The sequence below is a fragment of the Phyllopteryx taeniolatus genome, chromosome 9 (genome assembly GCF_024500385.1).
Source record: "Phyllopteryx taeniolatus isolate TA_2022b chromosome 9, UOR_Ptae_1.2, whole genome shotgun sequence".
Classification (NCBI taxonomy): domain Eukaryota; kingdom Metazoa; phylum Chordata; class Actinopteri; order Syngnathiformes; family Syngnathidae; genus Phyllopteryx; species Phyllopteryx taeniolatus.
Window position 1 is genome coordinate 17,601,933 of NC_084510.1, and position 27,278 is coordinate 17,629,210.

The 27,278-nt window shown below is 42.8% G+C and overlaps 3 protein-coding genes and 1 long non-coding RNA gene across 5 annotated transcripts; 2 read left to right on the forward strand and 2 right to left on the reverse strand.

Annotated features, from left to right (window-relative positions):
- Positions 1–441: 441 nt before the first annotated feature.
- On the forward strand, positions 442–6,962 carry LOC133484027 (uncharacterized). Of its 2 annotated transcripts, none has more exons than XM_061786076.1 (6): positions 442–588; positions 2,386–2,652; positions 3,388–5,205; positions 5,271–5,363; positions 6,126–6,179; positions 6,865–6,962. In XM_061786076.1, the coding sequence occupies exons 2-6, from the start codon at positions 2,391–2,393 to the stop codon at positions 6,891–6,893; spliced, it is 2,256 nt and encodes a 751-aa protein (XP_061642060.1). In that variant the 5' UTR covers positions 442–588; positions 2,386–2,390; the 3' UTR covers positions 6,894–6,962. The 2 variants fall into 2 exon arrangements, with proteins under 2 accessions (XP_061642060.1, XP_061642059.1); XM_061786075.1 differs by lacking the exon at positions 6,865–6,962 and adding an exon at positions 6,304–6,832.
- A 118-nt stretch (positions 6,963–7,080) lies between these two features.
- tsfm (Ts translation elongation factor, mitochondrial) lies at positions 7,081–13,639 on the reverse strand. The gene is made up of 6 exons (XM_061786077.1): positions 13,498–13,639; positions 13,083–13,226; positions 12,851–12,979; positions 11,644–11,766; positions 9,130–9,211; positions 7,081–7,853 (listed from the first exon to the last, which is right to left on the reverse strand). The coding sequence occupies exons 1-6, from the start codon at positions 13,543–13,545 to the stop codon at positions 7,459–7,461; spliced, it is 921 nt and encodes a 306-aa protein (XP_061642061.1). The 5' UTR covers positions 13,546–13,639; the 3' UTR covers positions 7,081–7,458.
- A 2,499-nt stretch (positions 13,640–16,138) lies between these two features.
- Positions 16,139–18,988, reverse strand: LOC133484043 (uncharacterized). Its single transcript, XR_009790276.1, has 3 exons — positions 17,988–18,988; positions 17,678–17,699; positions 16,139–17,036 (listed from the first exon to the last, which is right to left on the reverse strand). It is a non-coding gene; the product is annotated as an uncharacterized LOC133484043 (long non-coding RNA).
- endou (endonuclease, polyU-specific) lies at positions 16,637–24,049 on the forward strand. The gene is made up of 9 exons (XM_061786102.1): positions 16,637–16,775; positions 16,897–17,019; positions 17,506–17,628; positions 19,433–19,604; positions 19,674–19,879; positions 19,953–20,066; positions 22,969–23,075; positions 23,162–23,304; positions 23,376–24,049. The coding sequence occupies exons 1-9, from the start codon at positions 16,718–16,720 to the stop codon at positions 23,494–23,496; spliced, it is 1,167 nt and encodes a 388-aa protein (XP_061642086.1). The 5' UTR covers positions 16,637–16,717; the 3' UTR covers positions 23,497–24,049.
- The last annotated feature ends 3,229 nt before the right edge of the window (positions 24,050–27,278 follow it).

Here is a 27,278-nt window from a genome sequence, read left to right on the forward strand (position 1 = left end):
CTGGATGAAGTGGCTGAGGAGAGAAAAGGAATTTATTTTATTGTGGCTGAATTTGCATTAGTTCATGTTATTATATATCCCAAAAATATTGTTTTAAACTGATATGGTTGGACAATATTTGGATTTGCATATCCTATTTTATATTTGTCTTTGACGTTGATGCGCTATTTAAAAAAAACTAAACATAAATTACTCGTTACTCAGTACTTGCCTCCCACCGCCCTGCCACTATTTTTAACTTTTAATTCAGTCATATTATTTTACAGTAACAGTACTCTTTGGTAAAAATGTTGGCTACTCTCCCAGCTCTGGTCCCAACACATGGTAAAAAATGAGATATTATGTGCGCGTGCCGATCTACAGTATGTTGTTTCTAGAGTTTAACTCCCCCTAGTGGATAAAAGGCTTAACACATTTACTTCCGCAAGACGCTCACAAGTCGCTGCTGATTGGCTTGAACGCAAATGAGGTAAAGCTCCACACACTTGCTGCTGAGCAGCACTCATTAATCTCAGGTGTGCGCGTGTGCCGCTCACTTCTAATCATTGTGGCTTGGCTTCGGTTTCTTGTTGAGGCATTTTCTACAAGGTAACCGCTCTTTTTTTTTTTTTTTTTTAAATGTATATATTTGAAAAATACTGTAATGTATATGATGGTACTTTTTGAAAATGTAAATGTTTAATGAGTTGGACCGTGGGTCTGTGTCACCAGGGAAAGGAATTTAATCCAATTTTAAGAAATTGCAATGCTACTGAGCAAGAAACATTTTTAAAGAATTGAGCGTTTCTGTTCAACTTAATTTTGTTTTGGCAGACTGATGCATAACTCTCCAATACAAATCCATCTTCGGGCGAGAGGCGGGGTACACTCTGAACTGGTCGCCAGCCAATCGGAGGGCACAAACAAACAAACATTATGGGGAATTTAGAGTCTTCAATTAACCTCCCATGCATGTTTTTGGGATGTGGAAGGAAACCGCAGAAAACCCACACTGGCACGGGGAGAACATGTAAACTCCACACAGGCGGGGCCGGATTTGAACCCGGCTCCTCAGAACTGTGAGGCGGACGTGCTAACCAGTCGCTCACCATGCAGGCCTGGTCGCGGCGTCACTCCCTCGCTTGGTGGTGGTGTTGTTGTGTGGGTCCACCACAGACTTGTTTATACAAATATTTGACAGCACATGCATCCCGTTAGTTACATACCCGCAATTCTTTGCGTTCCAACATATTACGGTAGCCTGAATAAGGCAAAATGCATAACACTTGAATATAAATAACGACACAGCTGCTCTGTAAATTTTGGCAATTAGGGAAGAGGCATTATTTGTAGTGTAGGCTAGTTAGCTAGCTAGCTGTATGCTGTAGTGTTTTGAAATTAACTCTCAATTGCACCTGATAACCGTTGATACAAACAAAGGTGTTTATCTCTTGTAACATGGGGGACTTACTGTATGTGGGACCCAAGTGCACCACTGGGCCCTGTTTTAGCCACAACCCCCCCCAAAAATCATAACTGAATAGGTGAAAAACAGTTCAACACAGTATCACCACAATTGAGTAGAACATAGTTGTCTTTGTTTGCAGCAATTATGTATAATGTACTGTATTTAGAAACACCTTTCTGAATTCACTTGAGTGTCTCAAAGTATTGTGGCACATGGTGACACAATTCTTAAGGCAGTGAATGTGTATTCGCACAAATGCCCTGCTGTTGGACACGACTCAAAGCTACAAATGCATAAAAATTGCACTGTAATAAAGCTGCGCTGTTTTAAAACTCATGGCTCTCGGGCCTAAATTTTTAGATTTGCTTTAGCATTGAATGTCAATTAACAGTGCCAACATTTTATAAAAACCCAAGGCATTGTGTGGTTGTACAGATGGAATTTTCATCAAATGTTTCTTAAGCAGTCGCTGATGGTGTAGTGGTATACTCACCTGACTTTGGTGCGGGCAGCGTGGGTTCAGTTCCCACTCTGTGACGGTGTGAGTGCGAACGGTTGTCTGTGTCTATATGTGCCCTGCGATTGACTGGCGACCAGTTCAGGGTGTAGTCTGCCTTTCGTCCAAAGTCTGCTGGGATAGGCTCCAGCACCCTGCGATCCTAACCAGGATAAGCGGTGTTGAAAATGGGTGGATGGGTTTCTTAAGCAGAGTGAAATGATTCTTTCGGCATAATTACTAAATTAACCAAAATGTCACCTTGTGAGAAGTGGAACTGAGTGACCACAGCAGGTTTGCCTTTTTAAATTGTATTTTCAAAGCATTCAGATGGTGCAGTCTTTTATTTTCTTGAATATACAGTATGCACATGTTGAGCATTTTTTTTCTTTTTTTCAGTTGACTAAAGTGAGGTGTTGATGTACAACTGTCTTCTTTATAGCATTTATGGCAGCTGTGAACAGACCCCCAACGGCTCGACCACAAACAAACGGGGGCCTACACTTTCGTGCCACTAGTGGTGTGCCAAACACCGGACAAAAGGACCCAGGACCACAAGGCGCAAGCCAAGATCCAGGACCAGCGCCCCTTCCCCACATGTCTACACGACCGGTTTTCTATGTCCCTACTCCGCCTCCACCTCCTTTTCTCCACTACCAGTGGCCCATGCCCTTCCCTTATAACCCCTTTGCTGGGTTCCCAGGCATGGGTGAGTAATAAAAGGCTTCCATTCTTTTATTTGAATTTTTTTATTTTTTTAAATTTTTTTTTAATTAATACATGTACTTTATACACTACTCAGTTAGATATTTGGTGTTCAGGTGAAATTTCAGGATGACCCTAAAATACACTCAAAACATTGGGTGAACTTAATTTCACCCTTTCATTATTTCAGTGCTTTTTGAACAACTTGCTGTTATATAACAAGGAGCTGAATGGCAAAATTCATGTATTGACCCATAAATTTCCTGTTTCAATTAGAATTGGTATTTAATAAACATTACTCTTAATCATATTGGTCACATTTTGAATTGAACTTGTACTATATGGTACATATTGTCGCTGTTGGGTAGAAACCTTGTGTCCAATTTGTTCAATTACATGTTACAATGTATATCGATACTATTGGTTAGTCCCCACTTTTTTTTTAAACAAATTAACCAGTCTCATGTTAAATACTTGAACTTTATATATGTAATAACTTGTATGTAATTTTTTTAAATTTCCTGTAAAATAATGGTTTTGGAGATGCAAGAATTATACCCGAGAGCAATTGGATGAATCATGGTTGTCGGTTCTCTCAACAGTTTCATACTGTTAACGTTTGCTTGTTTTGACTTGTCCATCAAATTAAAAACAATTGATTTGTAAAACTGGTATATTTGCCCATGATGATCTCGTTTAGAAAAAATTAACTATTTGAACATCTTTTTCCATCTCTCAGGCTATGGTATGGTCATGCCCCAATTCCCTCCTCCCCCCTACATGGAGGCTCCAGCGTACTTCATGCCACACCCACACGTTCAACCGCTTGACTACAGATGCTTTCTACACCCCCGGTTCAATGCTCAAGGCCCACTGTACCAGAATCCAAACCAGACCAAAAAAGTTCCCCCCCATCATACTTTCCCTGTTAAAGAAACTGCCAATTCCCAGGTCCAAACGGAACCAACTGAAGGCTCATGTAGCGACAAAGGTTCAGATTCAGGGAGAGGAACTGCTTCGTGTTCTCCATCCTCAATTTGTAGCTCCCAAAAAGATTCTGCCGAGGTTGGAAAGTGTACTTTACCCAGCGGTCGAATAGAAAAGGACATTCAGGTTACTGGAAAAAGCAGTTCTTCTAAACAAGCCTTTGTATCCAGTCCTGCGGAAAATAATGGTACAGAGTCGTGTAGTGTAACATTAGAAAAACCAAACAGAGTTGCAGAAATGGTCAATCGAGAAAATCACCTTTCCTGCAAGAATGACTACTGTAATATATGGTCGGTGAGTTCTCAAGATTGTGAAGTTCCTCTATGTAGCTCTCCTCAAGAGGACGAGGTTATTAAAGAGACGAGTGTCTCTGTCGCTAACATTTTATTGCGTTGGAGTGGTGGCACACCACAGGAGGAGCTACTGAAAGAATCAGACCAAGTGGTACTTCCTCACAATGAGGATCGGCTGGCTTCCAAAACTGATGAGAAACATGAAGGGCCTGTTTCTCAAACTGCTACAAAGGCAAATATTCCCGTGCCGGGTAATGACGATTATGCTAAGGGAATCGCAGATTGCAATAATTATACAATCCAAGAGCTCCTTTCGGAATCCAGGAGAGAGCGTGAAGCAGTGGGAGTGTATGTTTCCAAAACCCATCCCCAGAACGGAGGTGGGCATTTCTTGTATAATTCTAATGAAGTCCAAGACAATGCAGAGAATGACAGTGTTACAAATCCACAGGAAGATGCTGTGTGTGTTCCTTATAAATTATCAAGTACCTCTGGAGTGAAAAGGAAATTAAATGAATCAGTTTGGTCTGTGGAATCTTTAATGCCCTTTATCCCTAGTAAGGAATGGATTATACAGAATGGCATGTTTGAGCCTCAGATGATTGCAGAGTTGAACAAGGACACTGAAAAGGATATGTCAAACCAAAACATTGCTGTCAAAGCTAATCATGATGGGAACAAGGGGCTGAGATCATCTTCATCCAGCTCTGCTACAATGTCAGACATTTTGCTTGATGTCATTCCCTCAGTTGAGAAGGCAAATCAATCGCATACTCCAAAAAAGACTGCAGTTCAAACCCTTGAAATGACAGGATGTTCAAAACAAGACCCAGGCATGCTTGCTTCAGAAAAAGACCCCCCAGCTTGTTTACAGAGCAATATCGCACCCCTAATGGAAGATATTGGTGAAAATAGGTCTCCTGAACCTGCGGCTGATGAGAGCCCAAACCAGAAATCATGTTTTATTGCGCAACAGGCTGGAAGTCCCCACACTGCTGACCAAGATGAAACTCCCTCAAGGTCGTCAACTGCGGAGAACATCCTAGCTTTAGCCCAATGCAGTCCCAATAATGGAGAGGCTGTGAAATCAGGAAATGTAGACTTATGCAATGACGGTCATCTGAGAAACCATCAACTTTGCGTCCCTGTGACTGATCCCAGAATGGCTGAATTCTCTCCCTGTTTGTTCATTGGCTTCCATTGCAACAGGGTCCATGAATCTAAATGTCCATATGAAAACATGAAGCCCAACATGGGAGCAAAAGGAAAACGTCTAGGTAATCTGTCGCACAATTTGTTTCACAGCTGTTTAACCGCGTTTCTAACAAGTGATGCTCCGTAGATGCACGGAATGGCAAAGCTGACGGCGTCTCACTTAATGGACGAATGCAGAAGACTCAGAAAAAATCTGCTCTGTGGAGAAACAAACGGCATGGTACATTCTACATAATGTATTCAATCTTTGTTTTTGTACTTTGAAGAAAAATTTCAGGTAAGACTTTGGCCATCAAATCTTTTTACTCAGGCATTTTAAGTAATCAACGTTAACTAAGTGCTAGAACAATTGTGAAATGTCTCATTTATGACAATCTCACATTGTAACAGTGGCAAAGTGTAAAAAGTAAACTCTGTTCATAAGACAACACCTGAACGATTTGTTGTCGCCAAAAGCATGGTAGTCAATCCTTTCAACCTGAAGTCTTCAAGCTTGCATATCTTTAGACATTTTCTCTGAAAACTAGGGTAGAATTCCTAATTTACTGACTTGAGGTATTTACCTTTAAGTGTTACAGGGCATTTTATGAATCTTTCAGGAAAGGAAGTAGATCCCATTTTAAAATATTTGGCAGCACTATTATTTAGCTGGCCCTCCACATTAAAAAGCGTATCGGATGTTTGTTTATTACCAGACAAACTTAGTAGGCCTATTGTTGCCGTGTGTTGTCTTTGGCTTTTCTTTTAGCTTGAAGGTGAACAAATGTACATCTGACAGATGCTATTCAATTTACAAAAGAAATTAGCTGTTTTGCGAACAGTGTCATGGCAGAGAATAAATTCTACATGCAAAATTATCTTGAACTGTTTGATAGCAACTTTTTAATTGTGATTTTTAAGTAGACTACAGCTCATTGTTACAACTGAGAACTAAGGCTATCACCTGGTTACAGGACTAATATCAAATATTTTTATTCACCAGAAAAGCACAACAATCATGTGGCTAATGGACACCGTGGTGAGCCCAAATCAAAAGGTAAGTGCTTACACTTTTGTTTTGAGTCAGTGTCTGCTGAGGTTTACAGCAACCTAAAGAACTATTTCTAGAACAAACTCTTCTAAAACCCAGATGCTTCTCTTCTGCATTTCTTACTATCTAGGAACTGCATTGCCTTTGCATATGACGTGTGTCAAAAGTTCCAGGACTGTCACAAAAGATTTCAAATCTCAACTACAAGTTTTGTCCTTCAAAGTAACACCCCTGTAGTCGAATGCACTTTCCCAGCCTTCTCCACCATACCTTCATTTACTCCTGGAAGGATTCTTCGTTCCACAACGCTGTCACCATCTTAATGTCGTACACATCTTCAAAACGTCTCCTTTGTCATGAGGGGGGAAAAAATCACAGCAAGGTAGGTCGGGTAAGAAGGCGAAATGCATCAGTACCGGTCTTCTTGGCCAGGAACTGTATTGATGCACTGGACATTGAGTTGGCCTGCAATAACTCTGGCCTCTTGTCTAATGATCTCTGTGCTGGTTGATCATCATGCCCGCATTCAAGGGGAAAACTTGTTTGTAGTTTGGGTTTGAAATCGATCTTTTGTGACACCACATATAACTACTAGATGGTAGAATTCGGTGAATTCTGACTTTCAAGGTCTGCTGTCACCTGTTGCTTGTTAAAGGCTACCAAAATAGTTTTTTTCTCTTGGTCTCTCTAGGTGGAGATGGAGAAAACCTGCAATGCTGAGCTCTAATCATCTTCTGCAAGACTGTTTTTAAAGATATTTAAATTCAATTAAAATTTATTTTAAATTTGGCTTATCTGTATGCATTTTGTCCATGGGCAGCATCCTTAAATTGACATTTAAAAAGGAAGCTAGAGCAAAGTACTCATGTATTCTGCCAAACTAATAACTTGCATTTGGGAAAAATCAATACATTTTGGAATCTTGATTTTATTTTTAAACTGCTGGTTGCTGAAAATGTGATTGGCTGTTCTGACATTGGATGCAAATGTTTGCCGTAGATGGTATTATTGGCATACATCTTGTAAAATTTTGGACTATATGGTAAATCAAAGATGTTTCCAAAGACTTGATGAGATTTTATAGTTTCTTGTACTTTGCCCCAATATTGCTCTCTGCCCCTCTTCTCCAGCGTGGGCGAAGTACATTATTTACAGACAGACATCAAGACCTGATTAACACAAACTACAACCACACTGCTGAAACACAGTCATGTTTCAAAATTGGGGGGGGGGGGGGGGAGGAGAAGTTTCATTGTACATACTAAAAAGGATTCCCTTGTTTACATCACTTTGCTTCTTCACTGGTGCTCTCTCCACACTGAAACCTGACAAAGTCCAGCACTCGAGCCTGCTGCCCTTTAAGAAACTGGGCCACAGTCCTGCTGGGGTCTCCCAGGAAGGTCTGAGGCAGGAGGCGTGTCTCACTTTCACCACATGGCAGATCATCCATGTTTCCAAGCAACACAGGCGCTTCTCCCACGATGTGCTGTCCGAGTTTACGTCCTAAAATTTCTCGTTCTTCTACTTTTCCGCCCTGGAAAACAACCAGGGCGCCGTAGCGCCCCATGGCGACCTCAGTCTGGCCCGCCACGCCGCCGTGAACGTACGAGCCAATGTTCCACTCGGCGGGGATGCTTACTGTGACCGCCCGCCTCACTGACATGTTCTCACCCAGGCGACCTGAAAGGACAGGTCACATTTGTAAAACAAAGTATGATATTTCAAAAGTTGGAAACTTCATGTGTATAAACTAAACATTTTCTATAGTGCTTATTTTCATTAGGCTCAGAGGTGGGTAGCAACATCCTACATTTACTCCATTACATTTAAGTAAATAACCGTGGATAAATTGTATACCAGAGTAGTTTCAGTGCAACTTTTACTGTTTTGGTTTTTTTTCCCAGAAGAAATGCTACTTTTACCTAGCTATTGCTGCGCAATCTATTTGTTTTGGTTCTTCAGGGAGACTTCTGCTTGAACCTTAATAGGTTACTCTTGACCAATCTTTACAGAAGGAAAAGAGATGTTACCCACAATCCTTCACGGTAGCAGTTTTTAAACCAACAAGCCACCGACGAAGTTTACTGCCATTTCATGCTATAGACTTGCGCCGGCAATACTTGCCATCCTGCGGCGATGTCTGTTAGGAAAGGTTGAGTAAAATTGTCAAACAGTGCTGTCATTTCCTGTGCTTGAGAGCAAGCAACAATTTAAAAAAAAAAAAAAGTGCATTTTCTCAGCTAAACATGGAAATTTTTCCTAAATTGACAGCAAATGTCCCCTTGTGCAACTAGTATAAAGTTGATCTATTTATTTCATTTTACAATTATTGTAAATGTTTAAGGGTGTTGTGCTATTACATCTAATTTACCAATCTCTAATTTATCTAAAATGACTGATTAAAAAGCCCAAAGTTCTTGTAAAGGAGTACAGTATACAGTGAGTATGCCATTAAATGTAAAGGCTGCTGCACACTGAGCGATGGGGCCATACCCGACTGAACTCACGCAGTTTGACAACTGTCTTTATGGCTCACCGATCAGCCACTATTTTTAACGCATTTCAAAATTTGAATTGCCGGCGCACACAGTCGCAACGTTGCAGTATACAGCCAATCAAAAGGCACAAAAACTTTCACATTGAAAATACATTTCCGGGTTTTTATACAAGCGAGAAACCGAACCGCGCCGCCCCAAGCCAAAATATTTGCGATATATAAAGCATCAAATATTGTGTTTTAAATCAACAGCTATGTTGCATTGAAATGACTGAATATATTGTCAATATAGCATCAAACGCTGATACAGGCTTGCTGTTCAGGGCGATGTACGGGGTCGCCTTGGTAACTTATTTTTATGCGATGGTCCAGTCCAATCGTGTTCGACTGCATTGCGCAGTGTGCGGCAGGCTTAAGATGTCAAATGCAAGCAGTACCACACATCACTGCACTACTGACCTATGCTTAAAGCCACCTGATCAGCGAGGGTGGCTCCATCTGACATGCTCAGCTTGCTCAGTTCATCAGATGCCAGGAGACTCTGGAATACATGCAATGACAAACATATCTAAATATTAGAAACGTGTTGTTATACCTACTGATTAGCAGGGAAAGGAAGCGGCAGACTGAAACAAAAACTTTAGGGGTTGTCGTTGAAAATTGTGCCCGGTTGACCGCCGCCTGATCAGACGTGGCAACAACGAGGCTGATTCTCTTAGAGGGTTCAACAGCACAAATACATCAGCTCATTCACACAACAAAGGGTATGAATGAATCTGTGCATGGTGAAGGCCTCGAGTCAAATCCTGTGTATGGTGGATTACACACAAAAAAAGTCTCCACACCCCTGTCCAAATGCCATGTTTTTGTGATTTAAAAAAATGAGACCAAGACATCATTTCAAAACCTTTTACACCATTAATGTGGCTTATAACATGTACAGCTCAATTGAAAAAAAAAAATTCTTTTTGACAGGAGAGAGAAAAATAGATGTTGCACAAGAGTGCACACCCTATTTTAGCTGGGGATGTGGCAGAGTTCAGATTTGACCAATCGCATTCAAACTCGTTAAATGGGAGCCAGCACACACCTGCTCCCATTTAAAGTGCCCCTGATTTACTCCAAATAAAGTTTAGTTGTTCTAGTAGGCTTTTGCTGACTTGTTTTTTTTTTTTTGCTTTCCAGCATATTCCTGAAGGTTTTGTGCTGACATTGATTGCTTTGTCAAACTGTTCATAATTCCTTCCAACTTGTCTAAGTCCCCCCCACTTCAAGTTGAAGAAAACCAGCCCCTTTTCATGAAGCTGGCATCATCATTATGCTTCGCTGTAGGTATGAGTTTCTTTTGTTTTATGTTTGCACCAAACGCACCTGTTGGAATCATGGTCATAGGCCAACGTTTGTTTGCTAGGGCCATAAGACATTTCCCCAGATGCGTTTGTAATATTGTAATAAGTGTGCTGTTGACAAACGCAGCCAAGGTTGGATGTTTGTTTTGGTTAGATAAAGCTTCCGCCTTGGCACACTACTCCATCGCCCAGACATATGAAGAAGATGGTACACATGTAGTAAACAGCCAGTACTTGCCGGAAATGACTGCAGTTCCTTCAATGTTGCTGTCAGCCTCTTGGCAGCTTCCCTGACCAGTTTTATTCTCGTTTTTTCAACAACGTTTGAGGGATGTTCAGTTTTTGGTAATATCACTTTTGTGCCATATTTTCTCCGCTCGACGATGACTGTCATCACAGTGTTCCATGGTTTATTTAATGCCTTGCAAATTCTTTTGTACCCTTCTCCTGACTGATACCCTTAAACATTGAGATCCCTCTGATACTGTGGAAGTTCTCTGCAGACCACGACTTGTGGTATAAGATGTGACTACAGAAATGCCAGAAAAAGCCTACTGGAACACCTAAACTTAATTTTGGGTTAATCAGACGTACAGTATTCGGAGGCATGTATGTGCTGACTCCCGTTCAACATGAGTTTGAATGTGACTGGTTAATTCCTAACACAGCCACATACCCAATTTCAAGAGGGTCTGGACAGTTGTGCAACTACATTATTGCAGTTATTTGTACTTATCGCAAAAATATGTCTTTTTTATCGAGTTGAACAGGTTATAGGCCACAATGGTGAAAAATGTTTTGAAAAAAATACTACAACTAGTCTCTCTAGAGACCTGCCATACAAAATAATGAAATATTTGATTTGAAAAAAGTGTGTGAAATTGAGATACTTGAAAGATTTACAAAACGTTAAACTTGACAGTTGACGTGACAATCATTTCATTGTTTGTTAAAAAAAAAAACAAGATCTAACATTTTAACACAGGTGCATGCTTATGCTTCTAACATTACTACTTTATTCCTGTAAAACTGGTTTCCTCATAAAATCACTTGACTTCATGTCATTTTAAAAATGGATTGTTGTACCACTGACTTTTCAAATCAAATGAAGACTTTTCTCATGTTTTTAATTGTATTCTTGTAATTGAAACTATTGTAATAGTATGCATATATACAAGTGCATCTCAATAAATTAGAATATGGTGGAAAACTCATTTAATTTCAGTAGTTTAATTGAAAAAGTGCAATTTGTATATAGACTCACTACATACAGAGCAATATTTTATAACTTTGATGATTATACCTTAGAGCTAACGATAACCTCAGAGTCAACATTAAGAAATTTGAATATTACATGAAAAACATCAAATTGATTCTTAATATATAAATTAAGACAGGAATTGGCCTTCTAGAAAGTATTTTCTTGTTTATTTTATTTGAACAAGTTTCACTTTTTGAATCGAAGTACTAAATGAACTTTTCCATTATGTTCAAATTTGAGATTTACGAGTATACTTTTTTTTTTTTCCCCAAGTATGACCCTAACTCCTTTGTAGTTTTAGTTTACGACACTTAGCAGGAGATGCAGTTGCCATGGGAACAACAGTCTCACACGTGGCCTGACCTTCATGTATCCCGTCTGACTTTGGCTTTTATTTTGGTGGTGAGCCAAGGTGGAGAAGGCGACGTCTTGAACCAGCTGCTGAAACTTCTCATTGCGGGCGACAAAGTCCGTCTCGCAGTTGACCTGCAACGTAGACAGCATTGAGAGGTGACCACACATATCAAATGGGATCAAATAGTAACTTCATGGTGATATTTGCAATTGATGCCCCGCGCCTCTTAGAATTCCCTATATAAATAATTCAAACTGTAAATACTCCCTATTTCAAACTCATCTTACTATATTGCGCTTAAAAATAAGTGGCTTGCAGACTACTTTAATTTTTTTAATGCACCACAAGTACGCATGAATAAATTTATAAGAATCCAAGCTTAACTGAGTTCCTTCCAAAATACAAAGCTTGTCTTTCAGTCAAAAACCTCTGCTCATGAACTTCAGTTTTTTCCCGTAATTCTGATCGGGAACTGAAATGTTTGTGAACAAAGCAATTTTTCCCATTAAATTGAATGGAAATAGAAGTCATCCGTTCCTGCCCCAGAATCAAGTTGGGAGTCGAGACGCGGAGCCAGGGACCCTCCCGCTGAACCGCCGGACCCCGAACAGCTGCGGTTAGTAGTAGCGCTGGTAGGGTTGTAGTAGTAGCAGCTACCCACATTCTCCCCATCACAGTGGCTGCTAGCCCAGCAGCTGCAACAGTTTCCAGGGCTTCCTGATAGCACATCACAATCACTTGGAATTTTAACATTTGTGGGAGCCATACTGAGGGCTTATTTACAGGCCCAAAAAACCCAAAAGATAACGCAATACGAGACGCACAGAGCCAGTAATATTTGTAGTGTGTCAACGGAATCACAACTCCGCGCGGATGCTTTGACTGTTTGTGCGCAAAAGCATAGTTTGGGAACAGAAGCAATATTCGTCTGAAAATGCTGTCTGTGTACCGATTTGTTCGTGAACAGTGCATTGAAGATAAGCGGTTAAAGGAAATGGATGGAAATCAGAGTTCCACATACTTTTTGGAAACAAATTTCTATTGAGACAGGGCTTTGGTGGCATCTTGTGGCAACTCAGGGTGTTTCAGAAAGCGGACAAAAACCTCTTATAAGTGGGTTTTTCAACGAAGGGGATGGGTTCCACAGAAGAAAAAGCAAATGCAAACAGGTACATCGTGAGTTGTGGAATGTGAATATGCAGGGGATCACTGTACCTCCACCATGACTGCAACTTGATCTCCCACAAAGAGACCAATGAGGCCCTCTTTGGCTTTGCGACCCTCCAGCTTGTTTGCTTTGCTCCAGCCCTCCTTCTTGGCCTGCTCGTGCAGCCAAGCCTCCGCCTGTCGGTTGAACACGTCACGTCAATCACTACTCAATCATTACACACGCCACGCAAGAGCCTCAAGTAGGGGAAAGAAATCCCCCTTTGGAGCAAATACAAACCTGTGCTGCGTCATTGTCAAATTTCTCCAGCGCTTTCTTGCAGTTGATAAAGGTGTAGCCAGTGCTTTTTCTCAGTTTGACCAGGAGGCTCTTGTCAGCTGCCAGAAGACGATGACATCCTGTGTGCAAAGTCTGCCTGCTGACCTGAAGGTGACAGGAGAGCGAAGGGTTAAGCCCATCTTCCAGTGTGGTGATCGCAAATCCTTCAAGTGGACATAACATAAACAACGATTCGTTGTATTCGAAGATAATACTGAAGTATACACAAATTAATGTCAACGTTTCTGTAAAGATTCATTTAAAGTAGGTCGGTACACGAAGAGTGGACGTTACGGACCCGGACGATGAAACCATCACGTCACAAGCATCTGGGAACATTCAAACAATATAAGTCAGTCAATATCAGTCCGCTCACCTTTGCCACATCTTTAGTCAGAGTCTTGAATAAAACGCTTAACGACATGTTAGTAGCATCCACACGTGAAAGTTCGGCTTCTGAATGTCATTGACAACCCACGGTGTCTACGGAAGCCGAGGAGAGACGAAATAGGCGCGTGTTAAAGCTATTTTATGCCGTATATTGCCCTCTAGAGTGAAGGAGGATAACTGCAGGAGCCCATCCATCCATTTTCTGTACTGCGTATCCTCGTTAGGGTCGCGGGCGTGCTGCCGCCTATCCCAGCTATCTTTGGGCGAGAGGCGGGGTACACCCTGAACTGGTCGCCAGCCAATCGCAGGGCTCATATAAACACACGACCATTCGCACACACTTTCATACCTACGGCCAATTCAGTCCCCAATCAACTCACCATGCATGTTTTTGGGATGAAACCGGAGTACCTGGAGAAAACCCACGCAGGCACGGGGAACACATGCAAACTCCACACAGGTGAGCCCGGATTTGAACCCGGGTCCTCAGAACTGTGAGGCAGATGTGCTTACCACCGCCCCTGCAGAGGCCCAGTAACATTTAAACGTAATCAAATAAGGCAGCGCATCTCTTTTGCCGTATATGGTTGTTGTTCTTTTTGCAAGAATATTCAATCACCTTGCAGCTCAATCAGGTCTCCTAGATATGAGTTAAATAATTTTAACTCTAACACGAGACCATAGAAATCTTCCAAAGATTCCAAGAGTAGCCCAAATTGTCTTCCATTTTATCTCCAGTGGAGTCTAAAAAACTGACTGTGAGGCACCCTGCCCCGCTTGCCTCTTCTGACTCCCTCCTCTTTTCATGCTTGACAGGATTGCCAAGTCTTTCGAGTTTTTTGTTAGTTTTTTTCTCCTTTCTTTTGCCCACCCTGTTGATCCTGATGCTCCTGCTCTGCTGCTTGGGCCTGCCTCTGTGGCTGTGGTGGAGCTCAATCAGTTTCTGGTATTGTCTTCGCTTTTGGCTTTGGGGAACAAGAATGTTCTTAAATCTTGTCCCCAACAGTACATGTTACTTCTTATTTTGCCACATGCAACATGAAAAAGAGCTTCCTTCCTCATTCACTGTCAGACAGTAAAATAGTTTTATTCATTATGCTTGAAATTAATTAATAAATATTATTTTTTTAAATATGATCAAATATATCATTTCATTATTAAATAGCATTTATTTACGTTTATCTGTATTTTTTTTCATATACATACTCTTTTAAGCATCAGTTTTGGAAAAGGCAGACACAATTGCACACAGCTTGGAATAGCACACCGAGTCACGATCCAGGCCCGCAGCCACATAAAGATTATGGCCACTATAACTCTAAAATGTCCTTTTGTTGTTGGGAGAATTGTCAGTGGTTATTATAGCTATTTTCTGATGTATGATTTGATTATACAGAGGGACATCTTCAACATCAGGACGGTGTTTCCCATGCAGGATGAACGTATAGAGCACTGGTGTCAAACTGGTGGCCCGGGGGCCAGATCCGGCCCGCCACATCATTTTATGTGTCCCGCAAAAGCAAATGAAAATTGCTGATTGTGTTCTGGTGTAATACCATTGAGATACGTGCAAGCATGTTTTTGTTACCAATCCCCCTTTGAAAAGAAATGTAATAGTTGAAAAACATGTTTTTATAGGCTTCTGATTTCCATCCATTTCCTTTAACCGCTTATCCTCACTAGGGTCGCGGGGGTGCTGGAGCCTATCCCAGCTATCTTCGGGCGGGAGGCGGGGTACACCCTGAACGAGTCGCCAGGCAATCGCAGGGCACACGAAACAAACAACCATTCGCACTCACAATCACAGCTATGGGCAATTTAGTGTCACCAATCAACCTGTCAGGCATGTTTTTGGGATGTGGAAGGAAACTGGCATGCCCGGAGAAAACCCACCCAGGCACGGGGAGAACATGCAAACTCCCCACAGTCGGGGCTGGGATTTGAACCACAGTCCGCAGAACTGTGAGGCGGATGTGCTAACCAGTCGTCGGCCGGGCCGGCGCTTCTGATTTCAAAACTGGCTGGCTATTCATCAATGTGTTGTGTATACTAATTACAGTATATGAGGTAATCTTTCATTTATATGGGTTCACAGTTGTAGCGGCCCTCCGAGGGAAGTCATATCTATGATATGGCCCGTGACAAAAGTGAGTTTGACACCCCTGGTATAGAGTATAGTGGATTGTGGGTGGTACAAACAAAGACAGGCCAGCTCGTGAGTTGTGCCTGAATCATCTCAGGTTTGTGGCCATTTCTTTATCTCTGTGTCTATGGCTTTCTTCCACACACCCTTTGGGGAGTGCATGCGAAAGGAGCTGCGCACACACACAGACTGCTGCCTGCAGCTGCTTTGTCACTGTCACTCTTCAAGTATCGATACTAAAAACAGAAATGACAAAAATGTCTTGACTGCTGGTTGTGGCGCAACTTTTTTTCCCCTAGTATCGGTATATCCTGCAGCCCTAGAATATCCATCCATCCATCCACCCATCCATCCATTTTCTGAGCCGCTTCTCCACACTAGGGTCGCGGGCGCCCTAGAATATAGGACATCAAATATAACTTTATTGTAGGAAAAACAAAAATCACATTTAAATACATTGATGCAAAGATAGCAAAGCCCAATGTCCAAATGTATAGCAAGGACATATTTGAAGTAAAAATGGCCACTGTCACTTGTCTCTGGCGAGTGCACAGAGCTGCCTTGCAAAAACCCTGTGAAAGACAACATCTGACACACTGACAACCTTATATTATAACAGTCTTTAAGTTTAGTATTTTCTCACAATTGGGCATGCAAACTTTAAAGACAAACAGAGCTGAACCTTCACATGATTTACAGTATTTGGATGTATAATTTCATAGATGCAAATTGTATGCAAACTGCAAACGTCACAGCTCACAACTTGATACTGCCATATCTTTTTCTTAATACATTAAAATAGCATTGGCATACCAAGCAGGTGGGGAATTTCACAGAGTAAAGATAGCAAGTTTATTTGCACATTAAGAAAATATATCAGAGGTCAGACAAATGCAACAATTATTAAACCAATACAAATATGTGAGTGAATCGCGTATAAAGGGCATTTTAGACATCTTGCGAGGTCAACTTTGCCATGTGGGCTGGCCGAGGTGCTACATGACCACGCTCTATAAAAGGCAGACCACGACAAGGGTCCTGTTCACGTTTCCTTTGAGCCGGGATGAAGCTCATTGCTGTCTTTGGACTTTGGATCGCTCTGCTCTGTCGGGCACATAGCAGTAAGATGTTATTTCCTTCCTTACTGACACTGTAGCACATCTGTATGGGTTTGTGCATCATGACTTTAGCAGAGGCTATTAGCAGATGGCGAAGATAATAATGTGTCCCTTTGCCTTCGAGATTCCCTTGACTCATGTCAGAACCGCTGTGGCTTTGGAACTGACAGTGATTTCTCCTGTCAATGTAATCCGTCCTGTGAGCGCTTCAGAGACTGCTGTTCAGACTATGCAGACATTTGTAAAGGTAAGTGCTCTCTAAGTCTGGGGGGGGGGTGGAAACAAAAACAATAACACACAAACAAACAATTTATTTCATTTCATTATATCATTATAAAAACAAAGCTAGTGGTAGCCTGAGATCTTTCCACAGTACTGTAATACGGAATGTTTTATAGTTTATTGAACAAAAGGCACATATTTCACATTACAAAAAAAAAAAAAAATCTCATGGCGTTCTATCAAACAAAATGATCAAAAAGTTAATACACAGGTTAATTATGTACTTTCTGTCATCAAGTGGACGACAAGTTAACTGTTGTGCCTGTCACCATATGTCGCTGGGATAGAAAGAATAAAGAATAAATAATTTTCCCGCAGTAAAACGGATGATCTCACACGGCACACTGGTTGGGAGTAACTGTTCTATTGTTTTATAACGCATTAACTAACCACCAACACCTTACCATTACAAGTGTTTTATTTTCTTTCATTTTGAAATTTTTTTTTGTAGCTGGCTCCACATCTTGTAAAGGTCGATGCAATGAGAAATACAACTCTCAAAACAAGTGCCACTGCAACTCCAAGTGCACGCAGTTCAACAACTGCTGCATCGACTATGCAGCTCTGTGCAACGGTAAGAGAGAGACGAAAACAAGCTCACTCACGTGTGGACACCTGCTCACCTTCACACGATGAACCGTGACGCTTGAAGTCATGGTAGAAAGGGAAAAAGGGCAGAAATTACACAGTCGTCAAACCAAAAATAATGATTCAATTGAGGACTCTGATTTTAATTTATTTGGATGTATCTTCATTTGTTACAGTGGTTATATGGCAGTAGGGTTGCCAAGTGCGGTGTTTCCACCAAGGCACTTATCCTACATTTGAACAAAAAATTAATGACACACCACCAAACCAAAATGTCACAAAACGTGTACAATATATACTGAAATAGTGACGATCTCATCTCAGTTGACTCACAAATGTACTTACTGTGTGAAATGTGGGCCTGTTTAGTTGAACACCAATCTCTTCGTCTGTTGTCTGAATGTCAACAGGTGGCTCGAGGTTAATTGTACCTTCTGCCATCTGGTGGAGGAACATATTTTCCCTGTCACTAAACGTTGATGGCATAGATAGGTGAACATTGATTACATGTACTTGAATCAATTATTTCTGCACCACCCAGCCTGATGGTCTCTTAATAATATCCCAATAATGTGTCAGTGTTCAGTGGTTAGCACTTCTGCCTCACAGTCCAGAGGTCCCAGGTTCAAATCATGGCTCAGTCCTTCTTATGTGGAGTTCACGTTCTCCCCGTGCTGGTGTGGGTTTTCTCCAAATACTTCAGCTTTCTTCTTACATTTCCAAAACACACACGTCAGGTTATTGTTAGGTTTCTTGAAGACTTGAAATTGCCCAAACGTGTCGGTGTGAATGTGAGGCTGCATGGTTGTTTATCTATACGTGCCCTGCGATTGGCTGGTGGCCAGTCCAGGGCGCACGGCACTTCTTGCCCAAAGTCATCAGGGACAAGCTTCAGCTCACCCATGACCCTAATGGATATGATTCATTTTCCCTCAAAGGAAAATTCAACCACAACCAGATGACACACACATGCTGGCGTGAGGAGACGTGAAGCAGTGCTACGCCTCTTCAGCTAGGGGAGGGCCTTGCTCAAGGACACCTCGGCAGTAGTCAGGAATCAGACTAGCATCTCTCCAACAACTACTAGTAATTGGGTCCAAAGTCAAAGTCCTTACCGCTGAGCTATGGCCGCTCCAATAATGCTGGTTAAAAATCACAGCGTAGCTGCGCACTCCACAGATAAATATTAAGGTATGACATCTGAGCAATCTGATGAGATGCTTATGCTATGCCAGGAAATCATTGCTATAAAATTATATAATTGTAGTGTACAGTACACTATGACCACTTGACCAATATCCATCCATCAATGTTCCCAGCTGATTTTAGGCGAGAGGCACGGTACAACCTGAACTGGTCGCTAGCTAATTGGACACAGACAAACAACCATTCACACTCAAATGAATACCGATGGGCGATTTAGAGTCTTCAATGGACCTAGGAAGCATGTTTTTGGAATGTGTGAGGAAACCAGAGAACCCGGAGAACACCGTCGCAAGCACGGGGAGAACATGCCAACTCCACACAGGATTCAAACCCCCAACCCCAGGACCATAGCAGTGGTGTCACCACTTGTCCATTGCTGGGATGGGCTCCAGGGAATCAGCGTCCTCATCAAGTGTCTGTGAAAACTGAGCAGAAATCAATTACTCTTTTTAACCAGTAGGTGTCAGTGTGATTCTAGATAAGACACGTTCTCTCAGTGTCAGTTTCTCATCAGTGAGCAGTCCTATAGTGTTACGTACGTGACGTCACATAATAGTGATCCAAATGTGTGCATATATGTGCAGGTGGCGAAAGTGGTGGTGGTTCCGTCATCACCGATGCCGAGATCAAGTCTGTCTCAGAAGCACTTTACGCTCTGGACTCAAACCGGGCTTCGGCCTCACAGTTGGAGATTGACCCCCAGGTTCTGATCTCAGGATCTCAGACCGGCTCCCAGGCAGACCTCTCCTCTCGCCCGTGAGGCAACACCTCATCGTGACTTTACAACGCTTTCAAAGCAGGTCACGTTTGTTCTTGTGCTTTCAGCTTTTTCCGCTTTCTGGATGAGGAAGGTCTGTTCTCCAGGCCCACCTATGCGACTCTCCTGGCTTTGCTGGACAACTACAACAGGATGACCGGACAAACGGAGGATGTCAGCTCCCAGGAGATGGCTGAGCAGGACATCTTCCTCAGGGAAACCATGTCCAACACCGAGCTGGGACGAGAACTATTTGCCTTCTTGTACACCAAGGGTAGGTCACTGCACACACGTATACACACGCACACACTTTGTGTAATCAAATGCATGTTCTTTTGCTCTTAAAGGTGTCTACACGTCAGAGGAAGAGTTCATATACGATCTGAAGATGATGTGGTTTGGCTTGTACTCTCGAAACAAAGGGAAGATGGATTCCAGTGGTTTTGAGCACATTTTTGCAGGTTTGAACTTCAGAAATATATTCAGAGTATTTACACTAAGGGATGCATACAGGAACATTGTGGGAAACACTTTGATACTTGACACTTTTTGTTTATTTGGTATGCTAAAACCAATCCAATGTAGGTCAAGATGTGCTGAGTACTTAAATATACTGTATTTGAAGAAAAAAAAATGCAGTTACAAAGGAAATATTTGGTTATCAGCGTAACGGCAACAATTAAACTTTTTCTCTCGTATGTTTTACATAGTCACAATATAGAACACAATAGAATTTAGATTTCTTGCCATGGGTACAGGTTGAGTTGTACATTGGATTTCTCAAGGGACATGATGATACATTTTGAATATAAAATGTTAAAAGATTGCACAACAAAAAATATAGCAAAAGTACAGGATATATATATTTATATGTACAGTTTAAAAAGAGTGCAATGATAAATACCGTATACGATAAATATGATACAACTGGGTATATAGTTTTTAATATAAGAGGTATTACCACTAACCCAGAGTTGTCATTTTAGTCAGGGGCCATTATGACTGAAACCATACGAATGTGTAATCACCTCATCTTATTATTACATATACACAACAAATAGATAGTTTTGAAATCAGAAGTCAAGGGAAATAGTTTCTTCAAAAAGGGATTTGGTAAGAAAAAATGCTGGCAATAACATTATTAAAAGGGCAGACAATTTGCCACCCCTCCTTGAGCTGTCACCTTATTGTGGTGGAGGGGTTTGTGTGTCCCAATGATCCTAGGAGCTAAGTTGTCTGGGGCTTTATGCCCCTGGCAGGGTCACCCATGACAAACAGGTCCTAGGTGAGGGACCAGACAAAGCACGGCTCAAAGACCCCTTATGATGACGACAAACAATGGACTCAGTTTTCCCTTGCCCGGACGCGGGTCACCGCTGGAACCAGGCCTGGAGGTGGGCCTCGAAGGCGAGCGCCTGGTGGCCGGGCCTGCACCCATGGGGCCCGGCACAGCCCGAAAGGGTAACGTGGGTCCCTCTTCCCATGGGCTCACCACCTGTGAGGAGAAGCTGGCTCGAGGTACGTGGAATGTCACCTCTCTGGGAGGGAAGGAGCCCGAACTGGTGTGTGAGGTCGAGAAGTTCCGATTAGATATTGTCGGAATCACCTCCACACACAGCTTGGGCTCTGGTACCAGTCCTTCTGAGAGGGGTTGGACTCTCTTCCACTCTGGAGTTGCCCACGGTGAGAGGCGCCAAGCCCCCCGGCTTGACACCTGTACGTTGGGGGTTCACCCCGGTGGGCGAGAGGGTAGCCTCCCCCCGCCTTCGGGTGGGGGGACGGGTCCTGACTGTTGTTTGTGCCTATGCACCAAACAGCAGTTCAGAGTGCCCACCCTTTTTGGAGTCCTTGGAGGGGGTGCTGGAGAGCGCTCCTGCTGGGGGACTTCAATGCTCATGTGGGCAATGACAGTGAGACCTGGAAGGGAGTTATTGGGAGGAACACCCCCCCCCCACCCCATCAGAACCCAAGTGGTGTTCTGTTATTGGACTTCTGTGCTCACCACGGATTGTCCATAACGAACACTGTGTTTAAGCATAAGGGTGTCCACACGTGCACTTGGCACCAGGACACCCGAGGTCGGTGTTCGATGATCGATTTTGTGGTCGTGTCATCGGACTTGCGGCAGCATGTCTTGGACACTCGGGTGAAGAGTGGAGCTGTCAACTGATCACCACATGTTGGTGAGTTGGCTCCAATGGTGGGGGAAGATGCCGGTCCATGTACCTTGGGGAGTCCTGTGGGAGGTGCTTCGGGAGTATGGGGTACCAGACCCCCTGATACGGGCTATTCAGTCCCTGTACGACCGGAGTCAGAGTTTGGTCCGCACATCCGGCAGTAAGTTGGACTCGTTCCCGGCGAGGGTTGGACTCCGCCAAAGCTGCCCTTTGTCACCGATTCTGTTCATAACTTTTATGGACAGAATTTCTAGATGCAACCGAGGCGTAGAGGGGGTCCGGTTTGGTGGCCTCAGTATTGCATCTCTGCTTTTTGCAGATGATGTGGTTCTGTTGGCTTCATCAAGCCGTGACCTCCAACTCTCACTGGAGCAGTTCGCAGCCGAGTGTGAAGCGGCTGGGATGAGAATCAGCACCTCCAAATCTGAAACCGTGGTCCTCAGTCGGAAAAGGGTGGCATGCCCTCTCCAGGTCGGCGATGAGATCCTGCCCCAAGTGGAGGAGTTCAAGTATCTTGGGGTCTTGTTCACGAGTGAGGGAAGAATGGAACGGGAGATCGACAGGCGGATGAGAAGCTCGGTCATCCGGGAGGATCTCGCAGTAGAGCCGCTGCTCCTCCACATCGAGAGGAGCCAGATGAGGTGGCTGGGGCATCTGATTCGGATGCCTCTCTGGTGAGGTGTTCCGGGCACGTCCCACCGGGAGGAGACCCGGGGACGACCCAGGACACGCTGGAGAGACTACCTCCTTCGGCTGGCCTGGGAACGCCTCGGGATCCCCCCGGAAGAGTTGGATGAAGTGGCTGGAGAGAGGCATGTCTGGGCGTCCCTGCTAGAGCTACTGCCCCCACGACCCGGCCTTGGATAAGCGGTAGAAAATGGATGGATGGATGGATGGATGGACAATTTGGGTCAAAACAAAAAACAGATACCTGTGCGCTAACCAATACTGCCCTTTTTATGTGCAGGAGAAAGGGTGATGTAGACAAAACATTTAACTTCATAAAGAAGTTATATGATTCAAAACTGGTCAATTAACTTTGGCAGAGGTTGCGAGTTACAAATTTAAGCACATTATTCGGTATTCAATCTCTTTTAAACCTTGAAGCATCACACAAATTCAAGCATTTTCAAGAACTCCAAGCATATGTAAGAATATTAGGAATTGACATGTCTCTCTGTCCCAGGTGAGATCAAGGGCGGGAAGGTGTCAGGCTTCCACAACTGGATCCAGTTTTACCTTCTTGAGAAAAGAGGGCTCCTGAATTACTACAGCCACAGCTTCAACGGGCCTGTAAACACAAATCCCGTCGTTGTTTGTCACGTTATGTCCTGCGTATAACCCTTCTTTCACTGTCCGTCTCGTCTTCCTACTCGCAGTGGACAACCTACCCGGACGTACTGGGAATGCAGTTCAGGTGGGATGGCTACTTCAAGCAGGTGGGCTCTGCAGTCATTGGCTGCAGCCCCGAATTTGACTTGGCCATTTACAGCCTGTGTTACATCACCAGGCCTGGAAAACAGTGAGCGTCCTCCTGCATTGTCTGCCCGTGCTTGCTGGATTTTATTCACAATTTTTGTCTCTGTTTCTTAGATGTCGTTTGAGTATGGGTGGAAAGGAGCTGATCATCCAAACGTACACATGGGATAACTCTTACTATGGGGATGGGAAGAAATATATTGGCACTGGTTATCCCGCAACGCCCAGGACCTGAACAAGCCATGCAGGAGTCTGCTGTATGCTACGTTATGACACTGGTGCACAACAGTACTTTGAATACATCACACACTGATTGACGAGGAATATAGATGGAACACTGTCGTATGGAAGATTTAAAATTTCACAAATTTGAAATGATGTGGTCCCAGAAGTGGCTCACACTTGCATTTACCAATACAAACGAGATTGACAAAAGTATTGGGAAACCTGCCTATTACATTGACATAAAGAAGATATGTCCCCCCCTTTGCAGATTCAAGAAAGTCTTTCCACAGGTTTTTAAGGTGTGTCTGTGGTACGTCTTGCCCATTCATCCAGAAGAACATTTGTGAGGACAGAGGTCTCTGATGTTGGCTCCCAATCTCTGTTCAAGTCCAAGTCAAAGGTGTTTGATGGGATTAAAGGTCAAGGCTCTCGGGTTCTTCCACATCAAACTCATCTAACCAGACCTTGATTTCTCTTGCTTTGTACACTGAGTGAGTGGACTGTAAATGGCCTTCCCAAACTGTTCCCCTACAATTGTCCAAAATAAATTGTGATTGATTCAATTATCGTTTTCTTAACAATTGTGTCCATACGTGCATAAATGAAACATAAACAGTCTATCAATATGTGCTGAAAGATTTCTGACAAGATATACAGAGCATGAGAATGTGGCGCTCTTGCAGGGGCCGGATCCAACTGTGCCTAATGGGGCACAAAATGGCCATTTACACACCCTGAGTGGGTACAATACTGACACCGACCCTTGAGTAGAACAAGCATGTGTCCATTTGACACAATTGCTTATTGTCTCATACGAAAGCCCCAAAAAACAGTCTTTGCGGTACGGACCGCAGAGACAAAAAGATATTAACCGATGCGGTTATGCTTGACCTGCTCCAAACAGTAGTCACCAGCTAAACCTGCTCATATCAGCTGTCTATAAATCTGCACCGTTTATGCGTGTGTGTGTGTGTGTCCAGCTGGGATGGGGGTTGATTTTAATCTTTTTCACTCATCTAGGGTGACTAACAGGATAAATTCTGGTCTGCCGACAGAACAGGGGGACACACTTGCAGCCGTGTTTAAAGAAAGCATTACAGGAGATGGATCTGCCACTGATCCCATTGTCCACTAGTCTGTGTGCATTCATGCACAATAAGAGCACAAGAGCCGTCAGTTTGCAGCAAAACTCCGAGCTTCAGTCATTCATCTGCCCCGGGCCTCACATGCAGTCAACGTGTTGGAGGGGGACAATTTCTCCTGCAATTTTGCCGCAGAATATTGAATTTTCTGAGCGGGTGACCACTAAATTGGAAGAGTAAATCTTCTTTCTTTTCACGCTGCCATTTTTGCAGCCCAAATGGAATTCAATTAAATCACAGTGGGGCAAATAAAGGAAAAAAGATTCAATTGTTTCTTTTGTCATTCACACAACTTCATAATCGAATTATAGCTGGCCACCCGCCAGCATGTCCTTGCATCTCCCCCAAATTGGCTTCTCCTGGCAGATCTCGTGAGCCACCTGACTTTTGTTTTGTAATTATATTATCCCGCTCTGTGTGTAGCGTGTTGCGGCTAATGGCAGCGCGGGCTAGCCCAGCTGCACATGCAGAAACAAAGCTGCTTACGGGCCCAGACAATAGGCCCGTGAAAAAGGGACGCCTGAAGGCGGTCAGCCAATGAGCACGCACAACGGGGGGCCAACAGCGGCTTTAGAGAAGGGTTAATGGGGTTTAGTGAGGCGAGGGGGTGGGGTTGTAGGGACTATTTTATCCAGTCGTGGGGTCCATCAATGAAGTGGTTAGTAGGGGGACACATGGTCAACATCACCCCAATCTCCCCCAGGTCGACGCTGGGCTGGAGGGAGGCACGGCAAGTATGGCACGGATGTGGGTCAATTCAAAAGTTGACGGGGGACCATGAAACTCGCAGCAACGTTCATTCTCTGCACTTTTCTTTTTGTGTACTCTCCATATTGTCACAAGTATTAGCATATTATACTTTTTGAAGTGAATGCACACATATGGAGAGTCACAGACACAGTCTATGCTGAGTTGGATGTATTAAACGCATTGTTGATTTAAGTAATATATAACACTTCTAAACAATGGTGTAACAAAGTGAATGGTTACAAATATGTATGGGAGTGAAAGAGTTCAAATGTTACTACAGAGGTGCCTTGAGATGCGAGTTTAAGTCATTCCGTGACCAAGCTCATACTGTAACTGAAAACACCTGCATCACAAATCATCTTTCCCCGTTAAAATGAATGTAAAAGGGCAATGATCTGTTTCAACCTCTGAAAAAAAAAAAAAAATTGAATGTGTTTTTTAATAACAAAAACAGCATTCTATAATATTGTACTTAACTATTGTAATGCCATAATTAAATAGAATGTAAAGAATTATACAGTTTTGGACCAATTTTTTGCTTCATTTCAATGGACATGTACTGCTCCTTGTGGTGTGTGCACCTTGGCCATCGGGGGTCATATAATACAGACATACAGATCCATGGAGACGATCCTCAGTAAGTTGCAGTAATATTGGTTGTTTTTCAGAGAGGATACAGAATATGGGCCTGTGAGTATTGTTGTATTATCTGTTTACATGTTTTGCATGGTTTGTATTCAAATACCCGTTGTTTAAAGAGTTAAAACACTGGGATACCGACTCTATTTGTTAGCTCGTCTATCTCAAGGTACCACTGTGGTTATAAAATATAAAAAGAACAAAACTCGCTTTCAACTATAAGGATCGAGGGATTGAGACATTAAGAAACATGCAGTGAGAGGATTACTTTATAATTAACATACGTGTCATACGTTCTGTTCGGCTTGTTTAAATATTGATGCCTATTTATTGTTGACTTATCCATATTATACTGAACAGTCACAACAAGATGTCTACTGCTATCCCACTCTGTGACAAATTCCTTTTCTATGGTCATCATCTCCTTTTTCTCTTTGCAATTACTTGAAACCTCATGCGGTGGCATTTAAAATATGCATCATAAAGACAAAGAAAAAGCAAAATACTCTTGTCAAGTTAAATATAAAATACACATTGGACACAGGAAAACAACGCAGACTGCTTGATCTGGGTTGCTGGGCAAATTGTTTGTTATGATGGAAGTTCATAGCTTCACATGCAATCAGCTCAAGTCTCCGGCGTATTCACAAATGAACACACATGCACGCTCACATATACGCTCGTCAGGGTGTGGAGGTGAATTCTCTCATTGGACTTCCAGTACACCAGATGGACAGAAGCCTCTTTCCTCCATAGTTACACACATTGAAGCACATGGGATTCAGAGGGAGTTGGAGTTTGTGTGCGTGTGTGTGTGTGTGTGTCTGTGTCTATTGGAGTGAAGTCTGATGTGTCCTTTTAGAAAAAATACCACTTTAGACACCAAAACCACTTTAGCCATCCAACTCACACACATCCTGGAAAGACAAGATCATGTCTTCCGGGCAAAGTGTTTATGCTGAGACGCCAGCTGAGGATGGACAAACATCTACGTCTCAGACATACAGAAAATTATGAACGCTTAAAGGACGTCATGTGATGCCATACGCTCACTAAACACTTCATTATCCATCGAATGACAAATGAGTTCGCTCAAGTAGCGGTACGAAAAATTACAGTTCTAACACTACTACAAATAAATCATACATTGGTAAATGTATACAGTGGGGCCTTGAGATACAAGTTTTTATTAGTTCTGTGACCATGTCCATAAATCAAAATACTCATATCAGAAATCATCTTTCCCTATAGAGATGAATGG

What these genes read in the sequence shown, in the direction of transcription:
- tsfm (XM_061786077.1), bottom strand. Translation starts at nt 13,545, where the DNA reads ATGTCGTTAAGCGTTTTATTCAAGACTCTGACTAAAGATGTGGCAAAG. An exon ending in TGACTAAAGATGTGGCAAAG is followed by an intron (nt 13,227 to 13,497) that starts GTGAGCGGACTG and finishes TGTCACCTTCAG; the next exon opens with GTCAGCAGGCAGACTTTGCA. An exon ending in GTCAGACGGGATACATGAAG is followed by an intron (nt 9,212 to 11,643) that starts GTCAGGCCACGT and finishes CATGTATTCCAG; the next exon opens with AGTCTCCTGGCATCTGATGA.
- endou (XM_061786102.1), top strand. Translation starts at nt 16,718, where the DNA reads ATGAAGCTCATTGCTGTCTTTGGACTTTGGATCGCTCTGCTCTGTCGG. An exon ending in CTATGCAGCTCTGTGCAACG is followed by an intron (nt 17,629 to 19,432) that starts GTAAGAGAGAGA and finishes ATATATGTGCAG; the next exon opens with GTGGCGAAAGTGGTGGTGGT. An exon ending in TTTTGAGCACATTTTTGCAG is followed by an intron (nt 20,067 to 22,968) that starts GTTTGAACTTCA and finishes TCTCTGTCCCAG; the next exon opens with GTGAGATCAAGGGCGGGAAG.
- LOC133484027 (XM_061786075.1), top strand. Translation starts at nt 2,391, where the DNA reads ATGGCAGCTGTGAACAGACCCCCAACGGCTCGACCACAAACAAACGGG. An exon ending in AGCAAAAGGAAAACGTCTAG is followed by an intron (nt 5,206 to 5,270) that starts GTAATCTGTCGC and finishes GATGCTCCGTAG; the next exon opens with ATGCACGGAATGGCAAAGCT. An exon ending in TGGTGAGCCCAAATCAAAAG is followed by an intron (nt 6,180 to 6,303) that starts GTAAGTGCTTAC and finishes CTTACTATCTAG; the next exon opens with GAACTGCATTGCCTTTGCAT.